This window comes from Protopterus annectens, chromosome 3.part0 (assembly GCF_019279795.1).
Source record: "Protopterus annectens isolate FY-2018-M chromosome 3.part0, PAN1.0, whole genome shotgun sequence".
Classification (NCBI taxonomy): domain Eukaryota; kingdom Metazoa; phylum Chordata; order Ceratodontiformes; family Protopteridae; genus Protopterus; species Protopterus annectens.
The window spans coordinates 262,884,799-262,903,738 of record NC_056731.1 but is presented as its reverse complement, the minus strand read 5'-3'; the positions used below and the strand labels follow the sequence as shown (position 1 = coordinate 262,903,738).

Here is an 18,940-nt window from a genome sequence, read left to right as displayed (position 1 = left end):
ACCTCAGATTTCTTGCAGGATCAGAGCATTATCAATTCTCAGCATTGCCCTTTGGCTTATCTACTGCGCCCAGAGTATTCACGAAATGCCTGGCATCAGTAATTGCTCATTGCAGGCTTCAGGGAATTCAAATTTATCCATACCTGGACGACTGCCTGATACAAGCGGACAACAAGATCAAATTAAGAAAAGATTTGGAAAAGGTTATTCACCTACTGCAAGCCCTGGGATACACAGTCAACATAAAAAAGTCAAGGCTGGTTCCATCCCAAAGGATAACATTCTTGGGTGCAGAACTGGACACATCAAATCAAATGGCATTTCTCACAGCAGAAAAGCAAAAGCAACTACCACTCTATTTCATGGCATTAACAGCGCAGAACCAGCTTACAGCAAGGAAAGTCCTGCAAGCCCTGGGTTACATGGCATCCTGCATAATATTGATTCCACATGCCAGACTGCATATGAGAAAGTTGCAATGGTACCTAAGGAATTTATGGTCTCAGCACAAGCACAGCCTAGAAGCCCAAATTCCAATAATTCCATGCCTGAAGCAAGAATTCCTGTGGTGGGCTCAGGCCTGTCAGTTGAACAGAGGACTGCCTTTCCACAGCCCTCACCCAAGCCAGACTATCACCACGGACGCCTCAGACCTCGGTTGGGGGGCACACATGGTGGACAAGTGTATACAAGGCCTATGGACACAAGACCAGCTGAACCTGCACATAAATCAAAAAGAGATGCTGGCAGTGAAACAGGCAATTCAGACATTCAGACCGTTTCTTCAACAGGGTCATTTGCTGATAAGGACGGACAACACCACAGTCATGTGGTATATCAACAAACAGGGAGGCACACACTCATATCCTCTATGCCGGATGGCAATGGACCTGTGGAATGTGGCCCTGAACCTCAACATTCAGCTCCAGGCCATATTTGTGCCAGGAAAAGAAAATATACTAGCAGACACCTTAAGCAGAACTACCACGGATGCCCACGAATGGATGCTGCATCCAGACATCTTCAAATCCATTACAAAGAAATGGGGGCTACCAGAAATAGACCTGTTCGCATCCCCGCACAACCACCAATTGAGGAAATTCTGCACAAGGACATACCACCCACTTGCTTGGAAGGTGGACTCCCTATCCTTCAGTTGGGAAAACCTGACAGCATATGCATTCCCACCTCTTCCTTTGATGCACAAAGTGCTACTGAAGATCAAAGAAGATCACCCAAGGATCATCCTGATAGCTCCAGACTGGCCGAGGCAGCATTGGTATCCGCTACTGAGGAGTATGTCTCGGGCACACGCATGACCTCTACCTCTAGTTCCTTTACTGCTAACACAGAACAACTTCAAGATCCTGCATCCAAACTTGAAAACACTGCAGCTAGCTGCTTGAAATATTACATAAAACAAAATAACCCAGATTTATCTCAGAGGGTTAAAGACATTATCCTGGAGGCACGCAGACCCTCCACAAGGAAAACTTACTCAGCCAAATGGAAAAGATACCTCATTTGGAGTGCAGCAAAAGGAGAAAATGTATCATTAGCAAGCATAGCTAACATCTTGGAATATTTAGCAGAACTTTTCCACAATGGCCTGTCTTACTCCTCCATTAAGATTCATGCATCAGCAATTTCAGCAGAATACAACATGGATCCTCCAGTCTTCTCTCATCCTCTACTCAGGCAGTTTCTGAGAGGAATTAAAAATGTAAAGCCACCAAGGAAGCCACCTTTGCCTATATGGGACCTGAACTTTGTGCTAGAAAACTTAACACTTCCCCCTTTTGAACCAGCAGCAACAGCAGAATTACAGTTCTTATCTTGGAAAACTGCTTTCCTGCTTGCAATCACTTCAGCAAGAAGGGTTTCTGAATTACAGGCATTAATGGCAATACAACCCTTCCTTATCTTCCATCAGGATAGAGTGTCCTTGAGAACTAATCCTACCTTTATGCCAAAGGTGGTCTCCATGGTATCATTGAACCAAGCAATCCACCTACCAACATTCTTCCCCAACCCACAGAACAGGGGGGAAAGACTACTACATTCCTTGGATGTGCACAGGCAATTGCGCTACTACCTGGACAGAACCAAGAACAGTAGAAAAACTGACCAGCTTCTGGTAGCATATGCAACAGGAATGGAAGGAAAAGCAATTTCAAAACAGACAATCTCAAAATGGATAGGAAATTGCATTAGATTTTGTTACTCTTTTCATGGAAAGACAACTCCAGAAAACATCAGACCTCACTCCACAAGGGCTACAGCCACTACTACAGCTTTCTTACGAGGAGTGGCTACCAAAGACATTTTAGAGGCTGCTACTTGGAGCTCCGTGCATACATTTGCCAAGCATTATAATCTACCTTTATACTCCAGATCCCGAGCAGGTTTTGCCACTGCTGTTTTGCAAGGGATCTTAACTACACCATAATCTTCTTAGTGCCTCCTCCCCCAGTTTGGCTATGGTATTCTACCCATATGTTAGGACTGCAGATGCATCCTTGAAGGACATAGTACAGTTTTGTACCTACCATAAATGTAGATGTCCGAGAGGTATGCATCTGCAGTCAGGATTACCCACCCTCCTTCCCCTCTGTGGTACTCCTAGGGTATTTGCCCATCTTGTAGCTAGCTGGGGGAATCTATTATGGTGTATATGTTTGTATATATGTATATACATGTTTATTTTTGTTTGCTCTCTACTGTTTGGAATCATTTACATTTATCCAAATTTAGCCTTCCTAGAGGGCACCTGGCATCTGGGGCAAGAAACACTGAGGAAAATGGTGTCGGCTGATGCCTTTATACCCAATTGACAGCAGCTATGACGTCGGGTGAAGTGCGACATCAGCCGAGGCCAGACCCAGACTTTGGAATCCGGCCAACCGAAGGGCTGCCTGAGGCAGGACAACCCATATGTTAGGACTGCAGATGCATACCTCTCGGACATCTACATTTATGGTAGGTACAAAACTGTACTTTTCTCAATCCCTTTGAAAATATTATGATTTACTACAACCCGAATTTCCACCTATCCCTCCAGTTCTGTCTGCTTTGGAGGATGTTTTCATCGCAACCTGCAATGTTGCTAACAGTCAACCTGCTACCACTAAAAGGTAGATAGATTATACAAAGTTCCTCGGTCTTCTAAACTTTTGTGCACCAATCCAAGGTCTAACTCAGCAGCTATTACTTTAGTGAACCCAGGTGCTGTTAAACACTTTAACTCTATTCCCTCTCCTTGTGACAAGGATAGGAAGGCTTTTGACTGCTTTGGGAAAAAAGTTGTCCTTCTGACGGTCAGTGGAGTTAATTGGAGGCTAAAAATAATTGGAGGGGATTTTAATGTTACACTAGAGTATATTCCAGATGGACTGCGTGATAAGAAGGAACTACATATAATGAATCTGAATTTTCTAGGTTGAGTGGGTGCAGGCAGGCTGATAAGATTTAATACTTAGGATGGAGCAGTGACACATTAAGTAGCATTGTTACCATACAACAAGAAGTTCTTTGAAACATTTCTCAGCTGGAGTGCAGAGAAGTCTGCATGTCCTCCTTGTGTTCATGTGGACTTTCTCCCACATCTTCAAGACATGTAGGACAGATAATTGACTCTAAACTCTCTGTAGGTGTGTGTGTGTATGTTTATGTATGTATATATGTGTGAATTTGTGCATGTGTGTATGTGCGCATGTATGTGTATTTATGTATGTATATGAGCATGTATGTGTATTTATGTATGTATGTTTGTGCACGTGTGTATTTGTCTGTATGTACAGTGTGTGAGTGTGTATTTATGTATGTATGTGTAGTGTGAGAGTGAGTATTTATGTATGTGCATTATGAGAGTGTATACTTATGTATGTATGTAGGTATGTGCAATATGTGTGTATTTATGTATGTATGTATGTGCAGTGTGTGTATGTATTTATGTATGTATGTATGTACAGGGTGTGAGTGTGTATTTGTATTTATGTATGTATGTGCAGTGTGGGTATGCATTTATTTATGTGTGCATGTAGGTATGTGCAGTGTGTGCATATGTGTGTATTTATTTATGTATGCGTAGTGTGTAGGTGTATATTTATGTATGAATGTCAGTGTATGCAGTGTGTATGTTTTTATGTATGTATGTAGGAAGGTATGTGCAGTGTGTGTATTGATGTATGTATGTGTGCATGTGTGTATGTATTTATGCACGTATGTTATGTATATATGTATGTGCAGTGTGTGGGTGTATATTTATGTATGTATGTGTGCAGTGTGTGTATTTATGCATGTATGTAGGCATGTGCATTGTGCCAGTGTGTATTTATGTATGTATGTGTGCACAGTGTGCGAGTGATGTGGAAGATAAGCCTAGCAATCTAGAACTAGTCTCTACTTGTCAAGTAAGCTGTGTGGATGATGGTGGCTGTTAATGGGGTTGCTATACAAGGTGGATGTGGCTCAATTGTAAAGTGAATGATATTGCAATTAAGTGATCATAACTGGATAGTCTACACCTCAGTGACTAGGGGTTCTGGTAGAAAACTTTTACTAGCCCTGTTTGTATTACATTGCCAGCAATGATTCTTATTTTTTTTGTGTTTTCACTTTTCTCACTGGCTATATGGAGTAAGGGTGGTGAGGGGAAATTAAGTCTCCCACATGGGAGTGTGTGTGTGTGTGTGTGTGTGTGTGTGTGTGTGTGTGTGTGTGTGTGTGTGTGTGTGTGTTTTGGGGAGGGGGTTGTCCCACAGTATGACATGCTTATTTTGTGTTATGTTCACACAAAGCTATGACCACTTGTATTCATCTGGTTGTAACTTCATCTGGACATAATGCAACAATTTTGTGAAAACAAGATACTTTCAGGATGTTGGACTTCACTGAAATAAAACCAAATTGTAAACTAGATACTGTTTCATTTATCCATGTGATCTGACTGTTGGTTATTGAGCCTCTTTTCAGATCCAGTCTAGCTATCCTAGCCTCAATCTCCTTCACAACATTCCTCCCATAATTTCCCTGTGCCCTTAGTTGTCATTTGCTGCCTTAGTTAATGGACAATCTGTATATCAACTAAGTGGTCCTACATTTTTGTTAGTATGTACTTTTCTATATTATTGTTATGTTACTGATGGTATAATGAACCTGTCTGTCTAATTTCTTTTCTCATCTCCTTTGTGATGTTAAGGCAGGAGGCCTAGTGTCTCTTTCCACAAACAGACAAACAAAAAATCTTAGCTGTAGTAAATTTAGCTTTTCAAAATCGTATAAGCATCCTACACTATTTTTTTCTGATTGTATATGCTGTCAGTGTGATTCTAGTCAAAACTCCTTCTGGATACTGTTTATATTAATGTTTGTGGTGGTAGAGTTGATATTGATAATAGGGTGATTTTATTAACTGCTCATGGAGAAGAGCTTCAAAAAAAAAACATGATAGCTGTAATGATAAAAATTCCAGCGAGGATGTCCACGACCTTTGTGTGATTTGCCCTAGGGCTGGAATATCTGAAGACAGATTTTACAGTTTGCAGTGCTCAGGCCCTACATTTTTTGTGGGCCACAAAAATAAATTGATTTAAAAGGACTTTTCCCCCTGAAAATAATTTTCTTCTGGGGAAAAGCAAAAGAAGAAAAAGTTAAGGAAGTAGGCTGGTTAGACCATAAATTGCCTGTACAGGAGCAGACATAATCTCCATCAGGCACAAACTAATGACCTATGACTAGTACAAAAACAAAAGGGCTGCAGATGGACTCCAATAAACTCCAATAAACTTCCTCACAAAACAGTTTATTGAAGCGCTTTTCGTCTTGCTAAATTGCAAGACTTCTTCAGATAAATTGCCATAGTTAAAATCAGCATTAAATACACCTCTCAAGGACATGTGATATTCCGCAAGCAAATGAAAATACAGAAATTCAAAAGGTTCCCTCCTTCCAATTAACCTCTTGTAGCAAAGTTAAAACCTTCTACTACTTTATGTGTTTATATTTACAAAATCTCAACTCTATGTGCTAATAAATTAATAATCTCCATCAGTAGCAGCACCAGTGAGAACGTACCCTCCTGCAGTCTCATAATCATTGGAGTCAATCACCCATGAAAATAGCTTAGTAGACATTCACCTGAGAGGGAGGTATCCCATTTCCTCTCTTCCAGACCACCCCCTACCTCATCTTTAAAGTCTGCCAGGTCCTTTAGGAGCACCGCAGAAGCCGATTGGGAACAAATAAAAATGGTGTTTTTGAAGGCTCAGATAGAGATGGGTGTATTCCTATCCCCCTCTGTTTGAATGTCAAGTCAGTTTAGCCCACATAAATGTTTGCTGCTTTCCTGGTCCTAGTTTTACAGCACCAGTGATTCTGTAGCCAAGGCACTTCAAAGAGTCTGTCTGCCTGCTTGGCACTGACTAATACACTTACTTCAGCATTGGTATCCATGTGTACGATTTACTCTATGCAGAAACCTTTTCTACTGTTTCTACTTTTTACAGAGGTATGGAACCTGTGCTTTTTCTCAATGGGGACAGCATAGAGCACTAAAACATCTATTATTTTACTTTCTTCAATAGAGACTTAACAAGAAAAAGCTGCTTTTTTTGGGTCACAGGTGTTGAAAGCCATCAATGTTTATAAACGTATATTTATTTTTGGCAGTGTGAATTTGTAACTTATTTTGATGGGACTTTTCCTTATTAGCACATTCAGAATATAGTTCGTATGATATTATATGGACTTGTAGTAGTTTTAATTAGTTCTGAAAATGATTGACATCCCTGATCACAACCATACATATGTTATGAAATACAATTGATTAACATGCTCCATGATCCTCTCTAAATAAACTATTATATCCTGGCCATACCACTACACCCTGTCCTTCTACTTCAAACATCAAAGTCTCCATTGCTAATTTGTTCAACACTCATTTATCCGGTCAGTTCTATCACTAATCAATGACCACCTAACTTCATCTCTCCAACTTCCATCTGTTCTTGAAATTAGCACATTGTCTTTTAGTTTTCAGCCCATCTGAACATCAGTCATAAAAAAATTACTAGCCAAATTAAAAGCAACAGCCTCAGCTGCTAGCAGCCTTCCCACTGAGGTTCTCAAAGTAGGTGTTGAAGCAATAGCCATTCATGTGTCCATTCTTATGAGCTGGTCAATAACCAAAACTATGTCCTCTCTGTCTGGAAAAAAAATCCGTTATTATACCCCATTCACAAAGAAGGCACTTCAATAGAGTTAATAATCTACAGACCTGTTGCTATCCTATCACCCCTCTACAAAATCCTCAAGAAATGCATTCACTCCCAGTTTATGAAACATGTAACCAAACACAACCTCCTCTCCAACACCAGCACGGTTTCAGGCCCAACCACAGTACTACTACTACTGTCCTTCTCAACTTCACCAACACAGTAACCCAATACAGAAATGTGGGCAGCCTTGTTTCTTCATGTTTCCTTGACCTTTCCAAAGCATTTGACACAGTGTCCTACCAAAAGCTCCTCTCTGTACTTGAGGATCTAGGTCTCACTTAACCCTCCCTCTCCTGGTTTCACAGTTATTTATGCAGTAACTGTCAGCAGACAACTACATGGCAACAAAATCTTCAGCATTTCAAATCTCAGTTGGTGTTCCCTAAGGGTCAGTACTCTGCTCCCTTTTATTTAATATTTTCAAAAGTAAACTTCATACTGCTACAACAGTTCTTACTCTCCTAAAATATGCAGATGATTCAACCCTTATATGCTCTGTCCCATCCATAACAAAATTACAGGAAATCACTCAAAAATCTTTCACAGATATTGAAATATGGCTAAAAAGTTCTACCTTGCTGCATAATGCTAAAAAAACAAGCTTATGCTATTTAAACTGTCTTAAACTCCCAGACCAGTTGACATACTCAGAAGTAATTATTGCCCACGACCTATTGTACTCTCCAGACAGATGCCCAGCATTACAAAATACTTTACTGTACTATCTACTCATGAGAAACCTTCACTCTGACAAAAGACTTTTACTATGTATCAGTAAGACATTCAACACTGCTGGAGAGACTCTGTACTCTCATTATGTGTCAAAACTTCTGTGCCTTTTTTATCTCGTAAGTCATTTTGTTCTGAAGACATAGCTCTACTGTATTTACTTCATCATTCCACATTGCATATCATCTTTCAGCACAAATAAATACATGTGCTTTTGTCTGGTTTTACTTAGTAAGTGCAGAAAGTTGGCATGAGTTATCAGAGATTTCAATACAATATTTTTCTTCCAGGAACTGTTTCCTCCTAACAGGCAGAACGTTGAACATTTTGCCAAGTACTTCACTGATGCAGGGCTAAAAGAACTCTCAGACTTCCTGCGAGTCCAGCAGTCCCTGGGAACCAGGAAAGAACTGCAAAAAGAACTGCAGGAACGACTTTCTCAGGAATGCCCCATCAAAGACGTAAGTGTACACTTATTACACCATTCACATGACACTGTCTTAAAGTAAAAGTGTTGAACAGTAGTTGAATCTACTTCCCCTGGTGTCACTTAAGTACTGTTTACTTCTAATCAGTTCCCTGGTGAATATGTAGCAGCTCAGTTTTTCCACAGCATTATCATAATCTTATTGTTCTCACAGAACCTCTCCTTTCTTCAGTCATTGGTTTTTAAAACACCAAGTCTTATAAGGGAACTACAACTGAAGTTAAGATATTTTTAAATCCCAAGATTGCAAAGAATGTACAGCCCGAGGTAAGATCAGCTGCTTTTCCATTTGAACACTTGCTGGAAGTGTTAGCCTTTCTGTTTCCTACTCCTAACTAATCCGTGTACCATTCACATTTCACATTTCTTTATTACACATTAATATAAACCAGTTGTAGTAAAGTGCAGTCCTTCAACTCCTAAATTCATCAATTGTGAGGCTGACCATTTTCATTGGAACTGCTATTTTAATGTTCTGGGGGGCGTATCTGTTGGCAGTACCTCTGTCGTTCCACAATGGGCTTGTATCGCTTACCTTTAGACAATTTATTTTTTTCTTCCACATGGGGGCTGTGTTTATTTTTATTGAATATTTGCTGTCTTGTTCTACAACTTTGTGTCAAGGAAAATATATTTTCTATCAGATCCCAGTGGCACTTGATATTTCATTTCTGACTCTAAATTTATGTTTGTCTTACTGTATTATTTTTAGAGAGACCTAAAGCATTCCTATTCTATGAATTACAGCATCAGCATTTGCATCATTTGTACACATGGTTGGGGTGTCGCAGCAACTGTGACTTTCACCTGCAGCCAATGATCACACCTCTAGATGGCTAGCCCTGCTGCATTCTGCAGAAATCACCACTGCTCCCTGACAAACTAGGTGATGCCCATACTAAGCAAGCCTTTCAGAGATGTTGTTTGGTGGCCAACCTCTGAGGAGCATCTCACTTCATTCTGCACTTATTGCATTATTTTGTGCTAACAACTAATGCCTAAAGGGAGAGCTACACTTCGGTACATTAGGGTGTGTGTCCTAGCTGTAACATAGTGTGCCCTGGTTAAAATACAATCGGTTTAATACACTTGGCATATAGAAACACAGACCATCTACAGCTCGGTGCTATGCTAGCCAGTCTAGGATGCTCCTCTTCCTCCCTGGCCCACTAGGCTGATGCGACTTACTTAGAATGCTATGAAGACTTGGGAATACTGATTTTTTCCTTTGCTACTCTCTCCCCGTAATACTTATGGGACTTGACTTAATTCAGATTCAGACTTGGGGTTTCAGATTTGGTTATAAATTTGCTCCCATTTTTAATTTTTGCTGGTATATTACAGGTTCTCTGTTACAGACATTGCTTCCTGATTTGTTGTGACTGGAGAAAGTAAAAAAAAAAAGGTTTAACATGAATAGCTTGTATCCATTTGCTTTAGCTTTACCATCACTCATTGGGATATTACACGTGAGAGTTGGACTGTGGATATTTGGAGCAGTAAACTACTTGCAAAACAAATTATATAAATGCATGTACAAGAATTATACGGGGTTATTTTGGCTTGTTGCCCATTAAAAACCAGCCCCAGGTTTCTGCATTTAAATGGATTAATAAAGTCAGCAGGTGGGCATATTCTATTAGCTGAAGGCCAAGGATAACTCAAACTTAAGTCTTTAGACATTCTTTTGTTTATTCATTTGTACTGTCACAAGTAATGGATCTATTAGGTAAATGCAGCAAATGGAGAAATTTAGCTAGTCATAGTTCACATCACTGTAACTGCTAGTATAAAAGACAAGTTGGTCTCTGTAGATAGACATGGACTTTGAAAATCAGTAGTAGCTTTTTATTTTTACTTCTGTATTGCCTTTATTTTTTTCGTATAGGTCTCTGTACTGATGATATGTTAGTAAGCATTGTTTTACACTGGTTAATGAGCAGGTTCTATTTCTTATTAATTCTGGGATTCTTCCTAAGTAGTTTGTAATTTTTAAAAGCTATCTAATGCCACTTTTTTATGTTGTTGCTTACAGTATTTTTGTGATTCCACCAAAATAATTTTCTATGGAATTTGCCTCTGTATTTGTCTGTTGCTGGCATGTGGGCATTAATGCAGAAGTTAATAATAGCATAGAAATCAATGACAGTATATTGAGTTGGCTTATCTGGGTTATAGAAAGTATACTGAGCTGACTTATCTGGGTTATAGAAAGTATACCGAGCTGACTTATCTGAGTTATATAAAGTGTACCGAACTGGCTTATCTGGGTTATAGAAAGTATACTGAGCTGACTTATCTGAGTTATAGAAAGTAAACTGAGCTGAATTATCTGAGTTATAGAAAGTATACAGAGCTGGCTTGTCTGGGTTATAGAAAGTATACCGAGCTGACTTATCTGAGTTATAGAAAGTATACCGAGCTGGCTTATCTGGGTTATAGAAAGTATACTGAGCTGACTTATCTGGGTTATAGAAAGTATACCGAGCTGACTTATCTGAGTTATAGAAAGTATACCGAGCTGGCTTATCTGGTTTATAGAAAGTATACTGAGCTGGCTTATCTGGGTTATAGAAAGTATACTGAGCTGACCTATCTGAGTTATAGAAAGTATACCGTGCTAGCTTATCTGGGTTATAGAAAGTATACCAATCTGGCTTATCTGGGTTATAGAAAGTATACTGAGCTGACCTATCTGAGTTATAGAAAGTATACTGAGCTGGCTTATCTGGGTTATAGAAAGTATACCAATCTGGCTTATCTGGGTTATAGAAAGTATACTGAGCTGGCTTATCTGGGTTATAGAAAGTATACTGAACCAACTTATCTGGGTTATAGAAAGTATACTGAGGCAACTTATCTGGTTTATAGAGAGTATACTGAGCCAACTTATCTGGGTTATAGAAAGTATACTGAACCAACTTATCTGGTTTATAGAAAGTATACTGAGCCAACTTATCTGGGTTATATAAAGTGTACTGAGCCAACTTATCTGGGTTATAGAAAGTATACTGAACCAACTTATCTGGGTTATAGAAAGTATACTGAACCAACTTATCTGGTTTATAGAAAGTATACTGAGCCAACTTATCTGGGTTATATAAAGTTTACTGAGCCAATTTATCTGGGTTATAGAAAGTATACTGAACCAACTTATCTGGGTTATAGAAAGTATACTGAACCAACTTATCTGGTTTATATAAAGTATACTGAGCCAACTTATCTGGTTTATAGAAAGTATACTGAGCCAACTTATCTGGGTTATAGAAAGTATACTGAGCTGAGTTATCTGGGTTATAGAAAGTATACTGAGCTGACTTATCTGGGTTATAGAAAGTATACTGAGCTGACTTATCTGGGTTATAGAAAGTATACTGAGCTGACTTATCTGGGTTATAGAAGAGAACATCCTAGCCTGTTTTCATAAATATCATTCACTGCATCCTAGTTTCCATTGGTAAAGCTTCCAACGATGAGTTATTTATGACTGTGACCAAGCTTGATTTGATTCTTAGGCACATTTTTGATGATGATGTCATCATGGCACAGTGACCCTCATTAAGAAAAGTGGATGAAAGTGAGAGGATTTTAAATTCAGTATGTTATGGATAGTGTGAAGTTCACATGTATGTTGTGTAGATTACACTGATGGTGAATCTTTTGCACATTGTTGCTGAGTTAACAGCTTTATTTGAGACTAAGGGGTCATGTCTCTTTGCAGAATTTTAAGTCCCTCGCTGCTGAAGGGCTCCAGATGCAAATGTACTTGCTATTCCTCTGTGACATTAAGTGATTTGCTAGTTGCCAGTTTTGTAATTAGGAGTTTTAATGCAGTTCAGAGGAAACTGGAATGAAAAAGGTAACCCTTCCCCCAACATGGATTTTTTGTAGCTGTATTTGTCTTGATTAATTAATTTGGGTTCAACATCCTATTCCTGCAAAGTAATGTTCTTTAACTAGATAGACCAGTTTGCTAGTATGCTATTTGCATAAAAAAATCTGCAGAGAAATTGGAAGGATTTGGATCTGCTTAATACGTTTAAGCTGGTTATCAGGAAAGTAACACTTAGCTGCTACAAAGATGGACAGCATATTAGCATATTTTATATACTTAGGTGGTTACCAGAACATTGATTCGACTAGGGAGGCATGGTGCTTGCCACATCAGCGGCTACATAACTTGATATGTCCTGACAACCAACTGCTGTACCTACTTTATGTCTTGGCAAACAACAGAACCTGGGACCACTACTGTCTCTACTGGGTCCTTACTGATTAAATTTGTGCATCAGTAAATCTAAGTGGGATGTCTTCAGTCCCGCATGTGATGTGATATCAGGGTTTATTACTGACACTGACCTATATGATAATGTCAGCTCTGGTCATTTAGACTGTTTTGGTTCAGGGTAATTAATTTTTTAAGCACCAAGTCAAAAGAAACCCCCTTCTACATTTCCACCAGCTTTCCTGTATTATAGTTCTTTTTCTCATATGATTTTCTATAAAATTCTGAGATCAGTCCATTCCTGCTTGGAGCCATGTTTTAAGCTTGTTAATTCCCTTTGCGATTTAAAGATTTATTATCAATGTTGCTGCTAATTTCCTGTTTTATCATTTACATTGGAGAACTTTACAGCCTTAAAAGTCTTATGAAATCTTCTGTCTGGGAATCTGATACAGCACTGTTTGCATTCCCTAAGTATACCCTGAGGCATACTTTCTGCTCTGCTAATTTTCGTAGTTGCTTATGTACCATTTTATCCCAAGATATTACCTACCCATTTATTATTATTTGATAAAGTGTTGCATTGCAGCCCAGTCTGAAATGCCTCCGTTCTTTAGTGTAGAAAAGTTGCTACATCTTCACATATTACTTTTTTGTAGAATGTGATCGATAATAAATCAGCCATCTTAGCTAATGCTTAGGATTGATGTAGCATGCATTAGGACCACTCAGTAGACATTAAATCTGACAAGCTGACTGGCAGCCCCCTCCTTCTCAACATGCATCATTCATTATGACTCAATTTCCAGTTCTTTATTGTTCAGTGAAGATGGTTAGAAGAAAATGAGTGTTGGCTACACTTACGAAAGAACTTTCATATTTCTGTCTGAAAGTGTTTTTAGGAGTGATTTATTTTTCTTCCGTGACTATGATTCCCTTTGTTCTGAATTTTCTGTCAGAATTAAAACTTTGCTACATTCTGCTCCATTAGACCTAGGTTTTTCCCTCTTCATGATGTCCTCATCTCTGTTTAATGTACCTGTGGTTAAGCCACTGCAACCCGTTAGCACACTTGTTACTGTTGTCTCAGAGAAGCCTACATTTCATATCTAAGGCTTTTGGTAACCTACCACACGTGGTTACTATGAAGTGTTTAAGCAAGCAATAATGCCCAATAGGGTGTACGAATATGTAATTAACACCTGCCGTTGAGCCTCTACACCCCTGGAATGGAGTTAATTGCACATCACCATACACTCTAGAGGGCATTATTGTGGTTAGAGAATGAATTCTCTAAAATTGTTGTGTTTTACTTACTTATTTATTTTTTGACTACTATATTCTTTTTATATATGTATTTTTGATGTAAAACAGTTCCTATGCCTAATCTTTCAAACTTGCTGTAGTATATGTTAATGGTGGTGGAGGAAGCATTTTTCATCAAGAATATAGTACTTAAAAATATCAAGGCATTTCTTCAACTTTTGGTCCCTTACTCCTAAAATGTTTGTGGATCAAAGGGTAGACAGGCAGATGTATCATTGGAGACTGACTTTACTAAATAATGGCATACATTTGAGTCGGACTATTATTTTCTTCTGAAAATTCATACTAACACAAATCCTTTCAATTAATCAAGTTTGTAATTTTATAAGAGCAGTAATTGAAATCCGTTTCTATTTTGAGCCTTTGTTCCCTCCTTATTTTAGGCTTTATCCAGATTTCTTCAGCTGAAAGGTCCAGAGGTATGCAACTATCTTTACTGTCGCTCTCTCAGTCTCTCATGCACACCTCTGTTTCAGAAAATGCATGCTAACACAAATCATAATAGTCAAGTACGTGTTCCTATTTTGAGCATTTGTTCCCCATTTATTTTAGGTTTATCCAGATATTTTGAGCTAAGAGTCAACATAGCATACATTTCAACTGTCCAGATTTTTGCTGAATGTCCATATTTTGGCTGGTATGTTTGGTCCCATCCTCATAAAATGTGTAGTTTTGTGGCAAATCACTGGGGGTTGAAGTCATTAAATAATGACAGACATTTGATACACGCTAATGTTGTTCTAGTAACTTGCTAAGTTTGTAAGAGCAATATTTAAAATCTGTCCTTATTTTTGGTCATTTGCCCCTCATTATTTGTGGCTCTGCCCAGATTTCTTGTGCCGAGAGGTTGAGAGGTATGGTCAAGAGGTACGCAAAACTCTTAACTGATGCTGTTGCTGCCAGTGATCGCTGTCACTCTTCTCTCTGTCTCTCATACACATACACACATAGCCTGTTCTATTTTCATGCATGCATTCATTCACACCTACAGACAGAAACATAAACAGATACACACACACACACACACACACGCACATGCACATGCACACACACACACACACACACACACACACACACACACACACACACACACGCACACACACACACACACACACACACACACACACAGTTTTTTCAGTTTCATTTATTTTACAGTCGCTAAACAGCAAAACCATTGCTTAGGGAGTGTAAAATAATGGCTCAGTCAAACTCTCACTCTCATACACACATACACTCTCACACATGAACATAAACACATACATGTTTTAAATTTTTTCTTTATTATTTTACACTCACTAAATAGCAAAAGCGCTACTTAGCAAGCATAAAGTAATGGCTGCCGTTAGTTTTTTCTGTCTGAGCTCCATGGCAGCTTGATATGCTGCAGTGAAGCGGCAGACTCATTTTTCAGCGGGCATTACTTGTACATTAATACCCTGCTGGAGAATGTTTGCTCTCCAATCACAGTGCTGATGTACAATTCGTCCATTCTCCAAGTGATTATAAAATAAATAGCTGCAATACAAAGATTAGAAATTGGTGGGTTGGTAGGAATCAGACCATTAAGATTCAGAGTGTTCACTTTAACTCTAGAAGTAAAGGCTAGCGTTCCTCAGGAATCTGGGTTAGGCTCTGCCTTGTTCAATATGGTGTTATTAGCATTTCCTAAGAACAGAAAATACTGTGTATCAAAGTACGCTGATTGTAAAATTGGATTTACAGTGCAAAAAACACTTCTGATGTAGATGAGTTAAATGAATATCTAAACTTAGTTAGCAACTGGGCAAAGACATAGGATTATCATTTAGTAAAGACAAGTGCAAAGTTGTGTTTTATTCAAATAAATTTATTAGACAACTGGTTTACTTGATGGCTTCTCAAGTGGAGGAAGTCAAAGAATATAAAGATTTAGGAATGGTGATTAGTTAAATGTTTTCTTTTAAATCTCACTCTGAGTTCATATTAGCTCACGCTAATAAACATGTGTCTCTTTATTAAGAAAACTATCAGCAAGGGATGAAACCAAAGCCAAATTCTCCTCCCTTCATTTGTTAAATTGGCTTGAACTCTCCAACCATGTGGATTATCTCCAAATCACCACAGCCCACAGACTAATTTTTCAACCTACTAAGTGCCCTGCACTAACCAACATCCTTCAAACTTGCACCCCTCACAGAACTCTCAGATCTACTCACCAAAACCTAATCACGGTCTGCAAACCCAGTCATCCTGCTGGTCAGCTTCTGCTATCCTTTTCCTTAGCTAAAAAATGGAATTCTCTTCCTTCCTCTCTAAGGACTTGTGAAAACTTTGAAAACTTTAAAACTCAGCTACATTCCTACCTTTCCTCTAACAGGAAATGCAACTGCACTTTCCCCACCTAGCTTAATAATCATTCCACCCCTTAAAACTCCTGACTAACTCTGAGTACAAGCTAACCTAACATAAATGTACATATTGTAAATAACATAATTGTACTATATAACTAAAGAATTTATGCCTGTTTCTCTTGCATGAAATGAAATTATAATTGCGTCTTCTTTACTATAATTGTATCTGTAACTACAATATGTAATGCAGAGCTTTTTTGTGATTAAACTATGTAATGCGGAGTTTTTCTCCCCGGGCCTCCACTGAAAATGGGCTCCGCGAGCCCAGTGGACCTCCCCGGTCATCAAACTGGAAATAAAATAAAGTGGATCAACACTAGTTTTCAAAACTTATATCAGACCTCTCCTGGAATATAATAATTCCTTCTATGCCTATAGAAGATGACAGCTGAGAAGGCTGGAGGGAGTTTAGAGGAAATTTACAAAAGCATTTACAAAGCTGAAGAACATGGGATATGGATCACAATGTAAGACAGTACAATTATTTAGTGTCTGTTATGGGTATAGTCATGTTAAATTATTTTTAGCATACAAAATTTTTTATGACCAAGTTATGGAAGTCATGTTCAAATTAGAGATTAATACCTGCGTTAAAATGCATAAGCATAACTATATGCAGTTTATAATGAAAATGGACAATTCCGTGATGAAGTCTCAGTGTATTTCTGTTAGAATTACAAAACTATGGCATGACATCCCATTTATTGTTAAACAATCTAAGAGCTTAGAAACTTTTAAGAAGAATGTAGGTACATGGCTTGGTAGAAAGGCCTACATACCATATTTGGAGGCATCAGCATTTCTTGACGTTTGACCACCTAAACTGTTGTCTTTGAACTTATGAACTTTTGTGGGGATTTAACCAAATTCTATAATATAGAAACCAGAAGGCATTTCAAGCATTTTTTATTTCCAAGGCATTGTCCACCATTCATGTGACATATCAGACTGAACCACATTTAGTCTTTTCCTCTTTGAATTTAATAGTTGCAGGTACTCCGGTGTCTGCCCCCCACCCCTTTTCAAAAAGGATAGAAACAAAAGGAAAAGGGTAAAATGCTTGCCAAAAATATATTCCAGTAAAAATCTAAGACAGACTTTCAAGGATGAAGGGGTTGCTTTCCAGAAAAATGCACCAGTTCATGACTATCTACCTCAGCCCCCTTTCCCCTTCCTTCCCACCTGAGCCGACACCCTCTTTCTCCATTACTGTATGGAGATTGACAACATCAAACAAATGGTTTCTCAACATCATATAGAATGTTTATAGACTAACTTGGCTTTCTTCTTCAGTCAATTTAGGAATTCTGCAAGTACCCCAAAACTAAGAACACTCAATTTCTCCCATTCTGAAAGAGTTGTTCCTTCAGGGAACTATAGAACTAGGTCACATCCACCAGAAGAAAAAAAAATTATTTGTTCAAGATTTTTTATTTGGTTCCAAGAAGAGAGGGTGCTTAATGACCCATTCTGGTTCCATCAGTCATAAACAATTTCTTAAACGTTCCAAATTTCAAAATGATGTTTTCTTTAAACTTTGCTTCTAATGACTGTTCCTCTGGCTTTTTTTTTTTTGTTGTTATTCTGGACCTTGAAAAATGCATATTTGCAGATTCCCATTCAACCAGTGTACAAAAATGTCTTTTTTTCACCTTTATTGAGTCATCAATTAAGGCATAGGCAAACATACATTTGCATAAAAGAAAACAAAATATATTAACATGTTCCTAATTACAAACATTTTGCATCCCTTACTTAATTTTTATATAACTATCATCAAGCCAACATTACATAAATTGCTTTATTCCTGTTTTCCCTTAAGTCTCAATCCTCTTTAATGACAAAGTCTCCTTTCATCATTCTCATGTTGGCTAAGTTCTTAGAATGCTTTCTGCTACTTCAAGAATAAAAAATAGTTTATTTAATTTCTCCAAATCTTTTGGGTTTCTAATACCATGACAGGAATGGACCCTATTGTTATGTCAAAATATGATTAAAGTTCATGAAATTAGTGTTGTTTCAGTCTTTGATGTAATCCAGAAGTGCTCTTCGCAGCACCCGCAATGTACCCAGTAATGACTCCTCCTGCAATTCGTATGGGGTTACATGGATTGGTAACATATTTAAATATAATTGTAGATTATTTTTTGTAAGATCCATTGGTCCTACTACTGTTGGAACTGTCTGGGTATCTTTCTTCCACATTGCTCTCGTTTCTGCCTGCAGATCCTGATGTTTTATGAGTTTGTGTCTGTCTGTATGCAAGACACTGTAGTCAGTGGGTGTAGTGATTTCAATGATCAAGATCAATTAGTGTCTAGACCACTATATATGGTTTTCTTGCATCTATCTTTTGAACTGTTGGTAATGGGTGATCCCATGTGATGTAGACTTTATCATTTTGTGTGATGCTTTTTGGATCATGATTCCAGTGTTTTTCAGCTACTTCAATATTATAATGTTTGCACAATCCCCCAGTGCAACAGTCTTGAAACATTATTATGCC

The 18,940-nt window shown here is 38.3% G+C and overlaps 1 protein-coding gene across 3 annotated transcripts in view; it reads left to right on the top strand.

Annotated features, from left to right (window-relative positions):
- The window catches only part of BZW2 (basic leucine zipper and W2 domains 2), a 1,069,944-nt gene that overhangs the window by 869,460 nt on the left and 181,544 nt on the right, over positions 1-18,940 (top strand). For 2 of the 3 annotated variants that reach the window (XM_044064744.1, XM_044064745.1), the window contains exon 8: positions 8,297-8,467. The exons of the other annotated variant lie outside the window; for it this stretch is intronic. In XM_044064744.1, coding sequence (XP_043920679.1) covers positions 8,297-8,467 — 171 coding nt within the window. The remainder of the gene's footprint in view (positions 1-8,296; positions 8,468-18,940) is intronic. 3 annotated transcript variants of the gene reach the window in all.